Source organism: Cryptotermes secundus, unplaced genomic scaffold (genome assembly GCF_002891405.2).
Source record: "Cryptotermes secundus unplaced genomic scaffold, Csec_1.0 scaffold130, whole genome shotgun sequence".
Taxonomy (NCBI): Eukaryota; Metazoa; Arthropoda; class Insecta; order Blattodea; family Kalotermitidae; genus Cryptotermes; species Cryptotermes secundus.
In genome coordinates this window covers 269,751-286,114 of record NW_019731216.1, presented here as the reverse complement: position 1 = coordinate 286,114, position 16,364 = coordinate 269,751, and the positions used below count along the sequence as shown (strand labels likewise).

General features: G+C 42.9%; 1 protein-coding gene across 1 annotated transcript in view; it reads right to left on the bottom strand.

Annotated features, from left to right (window-relative positions):
- LOC111866415 (GTP-binding protein Rhes) overlaps nucleotides 1–16,364 on the bottom strand; it is a 170,158-nt gene that overhangs the window by 78,354 nt on the left and 75,440 nt on the right. The window contains exon 4 of the mRNA XM_023855339.2: nucleotides 11,857–12,014. Within this exon, the coding sequence (XP_023711107.1) occupies nucleotides 11,857–12,014 (158 nt within the window). The remainder of the gene's footprint in view (nucleotides 1–11,856; nucleotides 12,015–16,364) is intronic.

Genomic DNA, 16,364 nt, shown 5'->3' with positions numbered 1-16,364 from the left:
TGAAGCTGACCACTCAACTTCAACTAGTGCCGAGGTCAAGAAAATGTGGATCAATACATCCACTTCTCCATACGCCTTCATGACGTAATGCTTAATTAGTTAAGCACAGGGATAACCTCACCTTTACTTTGTCAGTAGTTATGTTACAGTTAAAATTATTTTAAAATTCGTGTTGGTCGTTTATTGAATATTCCAAAGACTATGGATGTACAACTGTTCATAAGCTCTGGAACGTTCGTGCACCTATACATGTGCGTTCTAGTTACTGTACACTTATAGCCGGGATATCTCGGTGGGTATAGCAATTAGACTACAGACTAAGCTATCAAAGAGTAGGAGTTCGACTCCTGAGAGCGACTATATTTCTCTCTCTTCCGTACAATGTTCGGACTGGTTCTGCACGGATTTGGACTTCGACGGTGGCCCTACGCTACGATGATGGGGTGTCTGTATTAAGGAAATGTATGTTTCTGTGTGTGTAACTGCACATGCGCGTTGCTTCTCAAGACTCACACAACTGTGCGCGTTGTCTCCATCATTACAACCTGACAAGCTTCAGTCAGCCGCTTGTTATATTCCGGGTTTTACAAGATAATGTTGTGTTGTCTCTTCTTATTCTGATGCCCTAAACTATGGCTAATTAACTTAGACCTACATGTAAATCCGGCACTGCCCTAGGCGTACCCTATACAAAGGGTGCAGAAGTAAAGCCCCAGGGGCATTAAACTGATGTCAACCCCATCTAGTGCCAAAGATAAGAATACGTCTTCATGTCACAGGGCATAATTAATTGTACAGCGGGATATTTTTTGCATTTAGCTTGTTTAGGCCTACGTACAAAAATCAACATTAATTTGGTGGGAAGAATTTAGAGTGCAGAGCAATAGTTTCCTGCTGGCCTTCGTCAGCACAGTCATGCTTGGTCTCTGGCCCCGTCGGGACCCATGACCATATTTTTATTTGTTCAAAGATGGCCCCTCTCTTTTTAAATGGTGCCTCATCTTCGACGGGAGGAGGACTTTGTCTTTTTGCTACTCGCTCTGAGCAACAATAGTCTGCTACTGGCCTTCAGCAGCTTACTTGGAAGAATTTACATTTACAGTTACAAAACTGGTATATAGATCTATTCTTTGAGCCTGTCTTTTTCCCATGAGTCTCTCCATTATTCTCTGGGCAATCTCTTCATCATTTAAGACGCTGTTACACAGAAACTTAGACCTATCATTCTCGCTATACTTAAATTAAACCTTTGCACTGATTGAAGAATTTTAACTAGTTTTGGTGTGAAAGTCGCTTTGCTAGAGGCAACACTGCGTTTGTGCCTTTCAAAGTAATGCCATCAGCAACACGAAGAGGTTGACTCGTACACATTTCCAAGTTGGACCTGAGACTAGCAACGCTTAATGCGAGGTCATGAAATTGTTTTTGCTGCTAGCGCTTCGAAAAATATGTCACTTCTTCTGAAGAAATTTTCTTGCAGAATATAAGACGACAACATGGAAACTCCGCGAAAATTGTTTATATTTTCGCTTGATGGTGGCCAAAAAATTAAAGATTTGGCCTAAGAATATTACATTACATATAACTAACCAACTTCATGAAGCTGAGTCCTTCTTCAGAAACCCAATCTCTCAACTACCGAAGAATGTCGGAATTTTTCATGGAACCTCAGGAGTTCATTACCGTGTTCATAAGAGCCTTCCAATGATCCCTATCCTGAGCAGGATCAATCCAGTCTATGCCACCTAATCCTATCTCTATAAGATCCATTTTTAATATTATCCTCCCATTTAGTCTATGTCTTCCTAATGGTCTCCTTCCTTCTGATTTTCCCATAACTACGCTATATATGCTCCTCTTCTCCCCATGCGTGCTACATGTCGTGCCAATTTATTCCCTTTTTACATAATCATTCCAATTATACTTGGAGAACAGTACAAGTTATGAAGCTCCTCATTATGCAGTTTTCTCCAACTTCCTGTCTTCCTTCCATCTCTCTTCGGTCCAAATATTTTCTTCAACACCCTGTTCTCAAACACCCTCAGTCTATATTCTCCTTTCAGTGTTTGAGACCAAATTTCACACTGACTCAGAACCACGGCCAAAAGTATAGCTTTAACAACTATATTCTAATTTATGTTTTTTAGACGGCAGATGAGAAGACAAAAGGTTTTGGACTGAACGGTAGCAATCATTACCCGAATTCGGTCTCCTCTTAATTTCCTCCTGACTTAAATTTTGACTTGTTACTGTCGTTCCCAAATGTTTGATGTTTTCCACATTTACGAAGGCTCTATTAACTGTCCTTATGTTGCAATGTTGCATACATTTCTTATGGAGGACTACTTTTGTACGTTAATAATTCCAGACATGAAGACGATGTGACGCTTTGAGGTTATGTCTAACAAATTTAAGGCAACTGGAATCCGGACTAATGTTACTTATACACAGCGTGCATCCCTAACTTGTATAATAATTCATAATGCTTTGTAGATCCAAATTTGACAGTTTTGAAACACAGATGGTAGCATTTCAACGACAGCAGTTGTTATACGTGTATTTTGTTCGCAGAAGTTCCTGGCGCTGATTCCTGTCAAGAGAATCGACACTATCAAAACTGAGTAGCTGAAATAATGTACACGAAATATCCTGTGCATTTTATCCATTTATCTGCCTGTCTGTCTGTCTGTCTATCTATCTGTTCGTCTCTCCGTCCGTCCACCTATCCATTCATCATCTTGCTCCCACTCCGAGAATAGGGGTCCTTGAAACTCTGTTTCATTTCAGTTTTTTAATCTTAATCAGTCTGTAGGACCCCATGAACGGGGGATCAGCCAGTCTCAAACCCGCTATCTACACAGGACAGCAAAAACACAGAATAAAAGCAAACTGACATCCATACCTTGAGTGGGATTTGAACCCACGATCCCAGCTTTCGAGCAGGCGAGGTCATTTCATGCCTTAGACTGCGAGGCCATAATGATCGGCAGCCAGCGCATTACATATTACACTCAAGTGCCAAAAGTCATGGGATAGCAGTATGTAAATTTACTTTTAAGTGGCGCCACCGTCCCTTGATGACTTGGGAATGCCCAGAGGAGTATCAGTTGTGAGGTGTTCTCTCGTGAGTCAGGTTGATCACCAGCCAGTCTGCTTATGGCAAGCCGACGTGAATTATCGGAGTTTTAACGGGGCATGATAGTGGGTGTCAGGCGGATGGGACATTCCATTTCCAAAGTTGTGCGGTCCTTCAACATTCCTCCATCCACGGTGTCACGTGTGTATCGGGAATAACTTGTGGAAGGCATTTCCACCCACCGTGGACAGCGCAGTGGCCGACTACGGGTGCTTAATGATCGTGACCAGCGGCGTCTATCTAGAACTGTCTGTGGTAACAGACAAGCGACACTGGCTGAAATCACATCCGCATTCAATGCAGGAGGTACCAGACGCATATTCAGCAGGTCAGTGCAGCGTTCTTTAGCTTCCATGGGATATGGGAGCAGAAGACCGACCAGAGTGCCTCTGTTAACACCACGACACCGGACACAGCGCCTTACCTGGGCTTGTGACGTCGCTAATTGGACCCAGGAGGATTGGCAACATGTGGCGTGGTCCGATGAGTAACGGTACCAGTTGTTTGGGGCGGATGGTAGGTTTCGGGTGTGGCTCAGACCCCATGAAGCCATGGACCCCAGGTGTCAACAATGCACCGTGCAGACTGGTGGTGGTTCCATACTGGTGTGGGTTGTGTTCACGCGGCATGAGTTGGGTCCCCTCGCNCCGGACACAGCGCCTTACCTGGGCTTGTGACGTCGCTAATTGGACCCAGGAGGATTGGCAACATGTGGCGTGGTCCGATGAGTAACGGTACCAGTTGTTTGGGGCGGATGGTAGGTTTCGGGTGTGGCTCAGACCCCATGAAGCCATGGACCCCAGGTGTCAACAAGGCACCGTGCAGACTGGTGGTGGTTCCATACTGGTGTGGGTTGTGTTCACGTGGCATGAGTTGGGTCCCCTCGCCCACCTAAACACGTCACTGACCGCTGACCGCTACATTACACTGCTTGGTGACCATTTGCAGCCCTTCATGGACTTCATGCACACCCACAAAGATAGGATATTCCAGCAGGACAATGCACCGTGTCATCGGGCTGGAGTTGTCCAGAATTAGTTCGAGGAGCATTCTGGAGAGTTCCGACGAATGGCGTGGCCACCACGTTCGCCCGACATGAACCCAATCGAGCATTTATGGGACGTGGTGGACAGGTCCATTCTCACCCAAAATGCTGCACCTACAAATACCATGGAGCTGTGGGCGGCTATCCAGACCGCATGGCTCAACATCTCTCCAGAAGTCTTCCGTCCACTCGTGGGATCGATGCCACGTCGAGTTGCTGCACTTCGCCGGGCTACTGGGGGTTCTACACGATACTAGGTACCTATTCCATGACTTCTGACACTTCAGTGTATATATATATATAATCATGGTTGCTGGTGAGTTATCATATTAATAAAAGAACTTAAAATCACTGAAACCAAAAGTGTCAACACCGTTACAACACAGATATATAAGAACTTCTTCAGGAATCGAGTAACTGCAACAGAAAATTCCTTGTTGTTGCTCCAGCGTGTATAGATCTTTACGTTCATTTTCATGTTATACTCTCGTCTCCTCAGCTACCAGATTCCGAACTGTATACTTACCAAAATTCTATAGTTCTAAGCTGTCTCTGTAACATTACTGAAACATTCTTCATACAACTGTGTCCCTAATTTGCCACGCAGGTGCTCAATCATATGTCTGCCAATTCAGTAGCTTCTATCGTTTAGTAATGCATGAGCACAGGAAGATGAAAAGAGATCGCGGGGCTTTACAGCTGCAAAATCTGATCTATTCGAAGAGACTAATGAATGCAGACTGGATGCGTAGGTCTAGTTAGTTGCCTGGGAAACCGAAATTCTCCGACCGTTCTTTCCTGCATTGCCCTGGCTACACTTGCAGCTGCTGTTCTAGCGCTTGCAAGAAGGCTGTGGAATCAACTTTAGAGTTGAGCTTGCATACATTTTGTGTCTCTCTTTCTCATTCGCCCTTTTAACATCTGTGTAAACTGCAGTTAACCCTCTCTCTGAGTGTTGCTCTAATTAGGCCTTCTCACGCGTGTAGCAGTACCGGCCGTTCCGCTTTGAAAATGCTCACATTCCATTTGAGAATGAAATTTATTTTTAACAAGTACTGTACCATGCACTGCAGTAACATGTCATGCGGCTTCAGAAAGCTGAGGCGTGTTTGTGTGTCTGTTGGCAATCACTTTAATGTGAATGCAAATTTTTATGCAGTGTATTGACTCGACAGAATACATGACCGCTTAACTAAACGGTTGAATCCCTTTGTTCCTATGACCATCTGTCACTCGGCACGTTTCCCTCCTAACTCTTTTTACTATTGATTTATTTGAATATTATTTAGTGATTCTCTTTCAAAGAAAGAACTAATTTCTGTTCAATAACGACAAAATAATGCATCATTAATTATTTATTATATTCTTTAGGACACTTAGTCAATCACTGTGTTGGCCAGTCATTCCTTCGCTGATTATTTCACTAGGATTTTAGTATCGAAACTACATAACACTGGACAATGAATTAGAAATTGCCTGGAAGCAAGGGAGGGGGCACGGGGAAGCGTAGTGGTGAAGGCACTATGCTACAAGTCGGAAGGTCGCGGGTTCAAATACCGATGAGGTCTTTGGATTTTTTCAATTGTCCTAATCCTTCCGGCCGCACTATGGCCTTGGGGTTCGCTCAGCCTCTAACAGATGTGAGTACCAGGAATTAAATAAATAATTTTCCTGGGGAGTAAAGCGCGGCCGGCGCGTAAGGCTGACAACCTTGTCTAGATAATGTGGGGCCCTCAACGTCTCACAACCCTATGGGCCTTCATGGCATGTTACAGGGATAGGAAGAGGTCATGGTCTTATCAAAGTATTATCCCAGGATTTGCGTGAAGGGGCTGAAGAAAACGACTAAAAACCTCAGAGAATAGACGCTGTCCTAACGAGATTCGAACCGAGCACTTATTGAATACAAATCTAGAATGTTACTTCTAAATTAACCTGTTAGGCAGTCACTCATCATTTTCAATATAATCATCAGATTTCGATTACATTTTTACACGAGCATTTATATAAAAACGATATAAGAAATATTTTATTCTAGTGCACACGGCTAACCTCAATTTACGTGGAACTCCGTGGTCTTAGTCTGCAAGCGAACTATACCGACCGAGCGACCGCCGCTTGTCGGCGAATTTAGTGGCAACTTTAGCGGATAGAGGGTGTCGCGTGGTCAGCGCAACGGATCCCCACGGCCGTTAATTTCGGATTTCTAGACCGGAGCCGCTATTTTCTTGAAACAGCTCCTCATTTATGCTCACGAGGCTGAGTGAACTCCGTTCCAGACCCACAACTTCTCATAAAATCTGGTACCGCCGGGAAACGAACACTTACCTCTGGATCTGTAGGCAGGAACTCTGACAACTAGACCACAGGGGCGGTCAATTTACGTGAAGCGTAATGTAAATTTTATCAGTGTCTCAGAAGCGTCTAATGTAATAAACATTGGCACGCGAAATAAAATACTTTACCAAATTCTAAAGCTGTTAACTTCAGTCATATTTCGATACGATATACATTTAGCAAAATAAAAAGGTTGCGGTTGTTGTCGTTATGTAGACATCTCTGCTGTTTATTAGCTTTGTAGCAATATATTTGTACTTTAACTAAATGAATATTAAGAAGAATATTTGCAAAACTGTACAGGATACATCTGAGAAATACGCGTATGACTGAGTAAACTTCTGCACCCTTTTTGTAGGAGGCTGGTGGGACCCATTATTTCAATATTCCGTTGAATTTTTAATTAGAACAGATATTAACACATACAGTGACACAAATTATATTATTTAAACAATTGGAATGAACTGATATGTACACGGCTATTGCTTGTACTGAACTGCTTTGTAGCGATCCAATCAATGAACAGGTCAATAAATCTGATACGTAAATTAAGCGGAGCTTTTCGGTGATTGACGAATATCTGCACGCAACAGACAACGATAACAAAGTTCGGAATTGTGTGCTGGAGATTTAATTAGTACTGAAGTAATACACTGCTGTTGCAAATAATCAGAATTAATTTCAGTAAGCTGGATGTATCGAATGGTGTGCGTTGTTCCATTATGACACGGTGATTTACAGGCGAAAGTGCGGATTTTCTTACGTAGAGGCTCGTAGCTTTCCTAATATCTAATGATGTGAAGGCGTTTCAAGATTATCACCACAGCCGAGAATTATCTTGAAGAAAACTGGGGCGACCCAGTTATTTATCAGTTGACAGAAAGTTAGTTGAAAGTCCACCTGTGAAGAGAAGACTAGGAGGTTGGTGTGAAATGGCCACCAGCCTGACAGGGCTTGAAGCTGAAGAATCTCCACTGTTAGAAGCCGTTCGTAGGGAACGGCTGATGAAGGCATAACAGGCTGGAAACGGCTCAGCGGTTACTCTGAGCATTTGTAAATTGTGGAGATCCGCGATGGCGCTGTGATTACTTATACTACCGAGATGTGTATATAAGTGGTCAATAAATCCGTTCACTAATCCAAACCCGTCTATAGTCACGCCTAATCGTGATAATATTCAGTATCGATACTGACATAGTCGTTAAATAACCAACTTAAATATAATATCCCTCTTAACGAGTCCAAAAGTGTCTTCACTGATGCGCCATATACCAGGCAGAGACCTCTGGGGCCGATTTCTTGTAGGCGTTATGAGTTTTGTAAATTATTTCAGACGAACGTCATTATTACAAACAAACAAAAAAAACAAACTCCGTGGCTTGAGTCCGCAAGCGAACTATACCGACCGAGTCACCGCCGCTTGTCGGCGAAGTTAGTGCCAACTTTATCAGATAGAGTGTGTCGTGTGGTCAGGGCAACGAATCTCCACGGCCGTTAATTTCGGTTTTTTATACCAGAGCAGCTATTTCCTTGAAATAGATCCTCAGTTAACCTCACGAGGCTGAGTGGGCCCCGTTCCTTCTGAATTCTTACAGTTCCAAAACTAATTTGACCTACACGACATACACATATACTGCATAGAGACCTGTATGGAATACAATATGTGGATGATTAATGCTACGCGGTGCAATAGATTATGTTGAAACTTTTATGAGTCTGACGCCAAACAATGTTAGCAATTATAAATTCGTTAGACTCCCTATCTCTCTATGCTGCACAATGAAATCGTAATGATGCTGGATGAGATAATGAGGGCGCATGCGCTGCCTGCAAACTGTACTAATTCTGCAGGCCGGTGAGTCTCTGCCATAAGTTGTTGTTATTTTCATGGACAGTAGTTATTTTTAAGTGCTTTACGATATCTGTATTTCGTATTCATATTTTCAGAGTACTGGATTTGATTGTGAAAATGCAAAGCAAACCCCAGGTTTTAAAATAACATTTTCATAGCATAGAAAGAAGGGAAATCCACAAAACAAATGACAAAATTTGATGCGTTGCATCTCTGAAAATCGATCTAGGACGAATAATACATATATTAAAGCTAATTTATCAAAATTCACTTCTACAGTCGATCGAACTTATGCTTTGTCACTTAAAGCTTTTAGTGTCAATTTTTAATGTATGCAGGCCAATTTATATTTTCGCAAAAATCAATACTTTACTTTTAGAATATAACGGGATAAACTCTATTTTGTGTGAAAATTTGTTTCTTTTTCTCTTTAGGTTAACATTAATTGAATTTGTTACTAGAATTCAAACAATGAAAACAGAATATAACTTACTGCAGTCGAACACAAGGAATGCAGATAGAACAAAATGGAAGTTTCCAGTAAACAAGACACCCATCCGGATTTCAGTTAAGGAAAAGCTGAAGCTTTGCAGAGAAGTATGTCAGTACGTACACCTGATCACCTGATGATGGGTGTATAATTAATCATCGAACATTATATGTATGAAATAAACACAAGACAAATGACAACGTCCAGTTAATATCTGTGCCGTGTATGCTCCACTGTCACAAACTTTTAGAGAACCCCTGGAACTCTTTATCATGTGATCAGCAATTCTTGGAGCTGTATAAAGGCGCGTCCACATTACTAGTGCTCGTGCTCGTGCTCGTCTGGCTTTTACTTGTGTTGGTAAATCTTCGTCCACACTACTTCAGTTGCTTGCCAGGCTTCGGCGCGTGAGGATCCGTATATTTACTCGTAGTGTGTATAGGCTGTAGTCTTATTTTAATTTATTGGTTATAGTTTTTTAATTAAAAATTTAAAATTCGCTTGTCTCGTGACTTTTCATATCGTCCACATTACTCGCGAGCTCGCGAGCATAGCGAGTCACACGAGCACGAGTACGAGTAATGTGGACGCGCCTTAAAGACGCTTACTTCCTTCGATGGCGCTCACATTGGGATACTGAGTTCAAATGCCACTGTTTCATGGATGTAAATCTGCTTCCCCCCCCCCACTGGCTACATTCATCTTGGGCCATGGCCTCTGATTTCTCAGTTTCATGATCATGTTATAGACAGTAGGACTACTTGGACGAGTGAACAGGTCGTCGCAAGGCCTCTACCTAAACACAGGACAACACAAACACAGAACAAACGTATACACACACCAAACATCCATACTTTGTGTGGGATTCAAACTCACGATCACGGCTTCCGAGCGAGCGAAGACAGCACATGCCTTAGACCGCTCGACTACCGCGACAGGCAAATCTGCGTTCGCTCCCTGCTTGTTTTGTTGCGTGTAATTAGGTGCCATACAAAAGCCTATCCCTCACCCAAGAAATCCTATCACCTGTCTGTAAGATTCAGGAATTTATTCAGAATCAGAACAGGCAAGAAGGCTTGATTCGTAGAGGCTGAAGACGAAAAAATCTTGTTTATGATCGTAAAGAAATTTAGATACGTATGTTCTGCACTTCATTTAAACATACGTAGACATCTGTAGGATAAATGTGACCATCGTATCGTAGGTAAACGCCCAAGTACAGAATTCTTTACAAGCCACTGCAAAAGAGCACTGACATATCTGGGAGCAATTTCTAGGGCGCATCTATGAAAGACAATTTTAATCTCGGTGCCGTGCCTCAAACGTACCCTGGAACTCGCTGCCAGGGAAGAGAAGTGAATATATGCATAGGAGTCAAGATTCTCACGACGATGGTTATATAGAATTCTATCTTCTGGGTTACAACGCAGTGTAGCCCGTTGAAAGTGATCCTAATTTTCGAAGAAACAAGTAGAGTTCTGTTTGCCACCTGACTTCACATTTGTTTCTTGCTTGGTTTATTCTTCGACTCTGAAGATGTAGGCGACATGTTCCTCCGAAACGTAGGTCGACTTTCAACGGACTACAAGGCCTTATATTGCAGAAGATAGAGCTCTTCAACTGAATAGACCGTTTGATGTTTAAATAGCATTGTGTTCTATAGAGGTGACTATGAAGATTTCTGTCGTCTTGACTGTGACGCCGTGCAGTCTGGCAGATGTTACCGACATTTCTAAGGAACACTCTGTTACCTCCATTTTCAGAGTAGATTATACGGAGATCGTACATTCTTAAGAAATTTTAGTCTACATCTACCAGACTACAGGGCATCACATCCCAGTACAAATCACCATCCAAGCGTCAATGCATTACTGCCTCCAGATCGACATCCAGTATCGAAGAAAAACTCGAGACTCCCCACTGCTCCGTGTTTACTCTCTTTTGTTTATCTTCTGTTGCTTTCGGTTGCACGATACATCTCGTCCGCCTACAGTCGTACAAATACGAGCATTATTTGACAGAAACAAAACAAACTCAGTGGCTTTCGTCCGCAAGCGCACTATACTGACCGAGCGACTGCCATTTGTCGACGAAATTAGTGCCAACTTTAGCGGATCCCCACGGCCGTTAATATCGGGTTTCTAGACCGGAGCCGCTGTTTCTTTGAAATAGCTCCTCAATTATCCTCACGAGGCTGAGTGGACCCCGTTCCAGACCCACTACTTCTTAGAAAATCTTGTAGCCCCGGGAATCTAACCCGGACCTTTGGACCTGTAGCCCGGAACTCTGATCGCTAGACCACAGAGGCGGTCTTTTATTTATAATTTGAAAGAATTTGGAAAATTATTTCAACAAATATATATTTATATATCTGACATTTTGAACACTCATACTATATAAAGAGAGCGGGGAGAGCGCAGTCGGATAGCGACTGGCTACGGTCTGGATGACAGAAAGGTCGGAGTTCTAGTCCCGGTAAGGTAGAGAATTTTCACTTCTCCATACTGTCCAGACCGGCTCTGTGGTCCACACAACCTCCTATACAATGGGTGCCGGGGGTAAAGCGGTCGGGGCGTGAAGTTGACCACTCAAATCCAACTAGTACCGAGGTCAAGATAATGTGGAGCTATACATCCTCTCCCCCCAATTCTTCATGGCGTAGTGCTTATTAGTTAAGCACAGGAACAATTTTACCTTTATGTGGTGTAAAGAAAACCCGACACTTATGTCACCCGATATTACAACATTGAAATAAGTTACTACAGTATATATAAAGTTATCTGACAAACGATTTCAATGCCGACGAGATCAATGACTGAATTAAGTAACATCTGGCAATAAAATTGTTTCGATGCAGAACACCGGGTTGTTTCCGTTGCAGTGGCGATCGTTGTTTAGCAACATTGCTCTTTCCCCCAGCAATCCAGTCCCAGTACTAGTTAAGAACTTTGCAGTTGTCTGTTTTCTTGACTTTTCAGTATTGAATTTCAACTTACCCGTCAGGAAAGATAGTCTTCGCATGGCGGGAAAAGGGTGGTTACCGGATGTATCAAGAATGTCGAGCTGATGGACCTCGTTACGAATTCGGTACAGTTTCCGGTGGAAGTCCTCGATGGTAGGAGTGTAAGAGTCCTCGAACTTGTTGTTAAGGAACCTGAAACAAAAGAATTTTCTCACAGAACCAGAAAAAGAGGAATATTGTTGCACAAAGATAATATCCTGAAAGTTAATATTTTCAAGAGTCCTTCAACCTGAAAATTGGTGTCATAACATTGTATGTGAGTTATAATGTTTGTACAGGTTTCCCAGGAGTAAAAATCCATATTCTTGTAGGTCATAGTATCGGTCATTGTGAGCAAAAAAAGTATATATGTAAGTGTATCTCATTATGGGTGTTATCGTCTACATAAAGGAATGTCAAGATGCACTCAGAGGAACAACAAGCCATGTCCTCACATGAGTTGCAAAATGCATTGATGTGGCTGCAATTTTCGAAAATGTATTATAGTAGCTAAACTGTAACAACTTTGTCTCTTGAACGATAAATACCGGTATTAGAAACAGTATGTAATATCTCTTTCTTATCAACAATTTTGGGAATATACAATAAAATAGCTCTATCTCAGAAACCGTCCGGAATATGACATATACATATATATTTTGCTTATAATGACCGATACTATGTAAAAATAAGTAAAGTAAAGCTATCCCTGTAACAGACCATGGAGGCCCATAGGGTTGTGAGATGTTGAGGTTCCCAGATTTTCTAGACAATCGGCTCATAGATGGCGGTAAGTTGTCAGCCTTACACGCCGAGCGCCCTTTACCCCCAAGAATAGTCCTGGTACTCATTTCTGTTAGGGGCTAAGTCAACCCCAGGGCCATAGTGCGGCTGGAAGGATTAGGTAAATTGAAAAAATACACCTCATCGTGATTCGACACCGCGGCCTCCGGCTTTTAGCACGGTGCCTCAACCAACTATGCTACCGCGTGCCCCGACCGATACTATGATCTCCCAGAATACTGACTTTTCTTCCCGGGATAATCTATATACAAGTATTTGCAAGTATTTGTACGCCTATGCGAGCATGTAATTAATGAGCCAGTTGGCTCAAGCTCTTCTTCGAGATTGAGGTGGTTCAAATCTTGTCCGACTGAGCTTGTGTATATGTTGTGGAACTTCTTCCCTCCTCAGCAGTTCCTAATCTATTGCGGACAAGTGCCTTCACACTGTAGAGTTCTGTTTTTTGGACTATGATACCAATATTTCGAATGAACGTACTCTTCGTGTTATTAGGGCCGAACCACAACCGGTTAAGCTGGTTCAGATATCGGCCTGGAAAGTAAACCAGAGTTCCGTTCTAGAACGGGGGATCCGTTGCGCTGAACACGCGACACCCTCTATTCACTAAATTTGGCACTAACTTCGCAGATAAGAGGTGGTCGCTCGGTCGGTATAGTTCGCTTGCGGAATACAGGCCAGGGAGTTTGTTTTCTTTTTCCTTTTTGTTTGAGGGAACGAGTAGGAGAAAGGATAAGGATAACTATAACCTCTGCCCACTCTTACTGTTTCTTACTGCCGACTGCTTTGTTTAGTCTTCTATCCTGAAGATGGAGGTAGTACATTCTTCCGAAACATAAGTGCATCTCCACTAGACAGGTAGCGTTAAATCCCAGAAGACATAACTCTCCATAATCAGCGATGTGGGATAATAAGATACAGTACACCTCTAAGCCTGCTACGTCTGTCCTACGTATTCCCCACTCTAAATCTTGTTTCCAGTTCACTCGGCGCTATGCATAGCATAACCTGTAATTCAGTTAATACCAGACATGCCAAAACTTTAAGAATTATATCAGAGCCCACCACTGTGCCTCCGCACGCCCTATCATTCTTAACTTCCCCTGAAATATTTCGTCTCTGTCCAAGTCATAGACTAAGCTTGTTGCAATCTTGTAAGAATACAAGCAAAGAGCACTCTTTCGCATTCTGGCGATGTCCTCAAGCGGTGAAATTGAATATTCAAGCGTACATAAATCTCGGTTGAAGATACGGCTTTAAAGATTAAAATATCCAGTATCTTCTGTGAAATATTGGTCTACTCGCTAAAATTAAACGTTTTTGTTCTTTATTGCTTTCGCTGAGACATCGTTCAAAATTACGCAGTTTGATAAAATGAAAAAACCGCCGTCACGTCTTGAATACATCGGCTTTGATCTTGTACACATTCTGGCTGCTGTAGAAATGAAATATTAGATTTTAAATTTAAAATTCTTGTCTGTTAGCTTTCACCTCTGGAGTCTGATATATAACTTGGCTTTTGGGGAAAATCCCTGTCGAATATTGATATTCCACCGTTTCAGTAAATATCCTTCAGAGCTAATGTGTTTCTGGAGCCAAAATTCAATGCTGCCGACACCTAAACAGACTCCTGTTGTCTTGATATCGAGTCCTGTGTGAGTTCCTAGCCAGGCTGTGATTTTTTCGCAAAGTCAAAGTCACATTGTGACCGACGATCAGTCATTCAGTCAGTCAGTCAGTCAGTCATTTAGTCAGTCAGTCAGTCAGTCAGAGGTAAAGGTAAGAAGGTAAAATTGTCCCTTTGCTTAACTTATTAAGCACGACGGAGTGAAGACGTATTTTTGACGTCGGCACTAATTGGAGGTGATTGGTCAGCTTTACGTTTCGGCCGCTTTACCTCCGGGGACAGAGCTTCCGGTATCTATTAGATATAAGACTGGGTGGGCCCCAGAGCCAGCCTGGATTACGTGGAAATGACAAATTATGTCCCCACTGGAATTCGAACTTAAGCCTTCTGGAGGGCTTCCTCGGCATGCACACGAGGTTCAGCTTCTGTTCGATGAAAATCACAGGGCCGTACGTTTGTATGGGAAGAGGTGAAGCCAGGATTTATTTTGTGTCTATCCGCCTTTGCGGTTGAAGTCAAAGGGCTGCTTCCCTGTCATGCGGGGACGGTGGATCCGGACCGCGACTACAGTTTCTCTTCTGTAGAAGTCGATGTTAAGCTTTGTTTCTGCGGAGTGTTCGGCAATACTTCTCTGTTGATTCTCCACTTCGGTATGACCTGTGTGCTCGGAACTCCTGCGTGGCTGACGTACACATTGCGACAACAGTGAGCATCCTGTACACACTCGATTTTTGAATCGGGGATTGTTTGTCCTTGGTGGAACTGAAGCAAGGCGCCATTTTGTCAAATTACTTCTGCATTGAATGTACATCTGTTTTCTTCAGCAGCCTGGGGATGCGATCAGTTGTGCTTTACAAGTACGTTCACCTCCAAATCTCAGATCTGCATAAAGGTTTCCAAGGGACTTCACTCTAAAACATTCACCCTAAAGATGGCAAAAGCTTATCGGAACGTTGGAAATACTGCAATATTTTAGGTTAAATATTCTCTAAAGGCGAAATTATACATGAGAACTAATTTACTTCTTCATGTCAAAAGTGAGCTCTAAGTGTTATTCACACTTCTCTAGTTGCAAATGAACCGTGTAGTAGAGAATGCGTTTTAATACATTTCCTATCTTCGGATAGAGCCTACAGCATTAAGTTGACGACAATCTAAATAATTAGCGTGACAAGTCAGAGGGGGCCACGCCCGTGAATTATACTGCACGGCCAGTAGCAATCACATTAATTTTATCTAACAATGAAGACTGCATTCATTTCCAGCTAGCACTCACTGTTAGTATCTTCATCGGAAGCCATGTCGACCTGACCGTCTAGAGTTTCCTGTCGAATCTCGTGTGAGACCCTCTGTTCCCAAGGAGACCGCACTAAACTAGCAACAGGTACCAACCTAACATATAAACAGACTAATATTCTACTTAGCCGCGCCATTGCTCAAGCGGTTAGTCGCTGGCTTCCCAACGCGGCCGCCCGGGTTCGATCCCGGGTCTGGTCAAGAGGGATTTGTGGTGGACAAAGTGGCGCTGGGGCAGGTTTCCTCCGAGTACTTCGGTTTCCCCTGCCAATCTTCATTCCACCAATTGCTCCACAATCACCCTCACCTATCATCTGACACTTCTACTGCGCACACCGAACGGTGAGGACGTGTCTCGTGTATCTCTCCGTGAACTGTGTACATAGTAAACAGTATAATTCATAAGACACAGAGTACTCGCTAGAGGCTCTTAGCACAAACAAGTAGCTGCAACCCGACCCAGTGAGTGCAATAACTAGTGAATTACTAGCGAATTCCAACAACAACCAACATCAAGAATCAACTGTAGTCAAGGAGTTGACTACGGGCACGTACAACAAAGTAAAGTAAGTAGACATTAGACGTAATCATGTTTCCGTACGGAACTAATTCCGACCAAACCATCATGATAAGCACCCAGCTACCAAGTCAATGGCACCCAATACCTGTCATGCAGAACTCAGCATACCCACTGACACAACCAGTGCAGGTTATCCAACCAACTTTTCAATCTGCACCACAAACTGAATACTACTTCCCACCACTTCCTCAAGCAACAC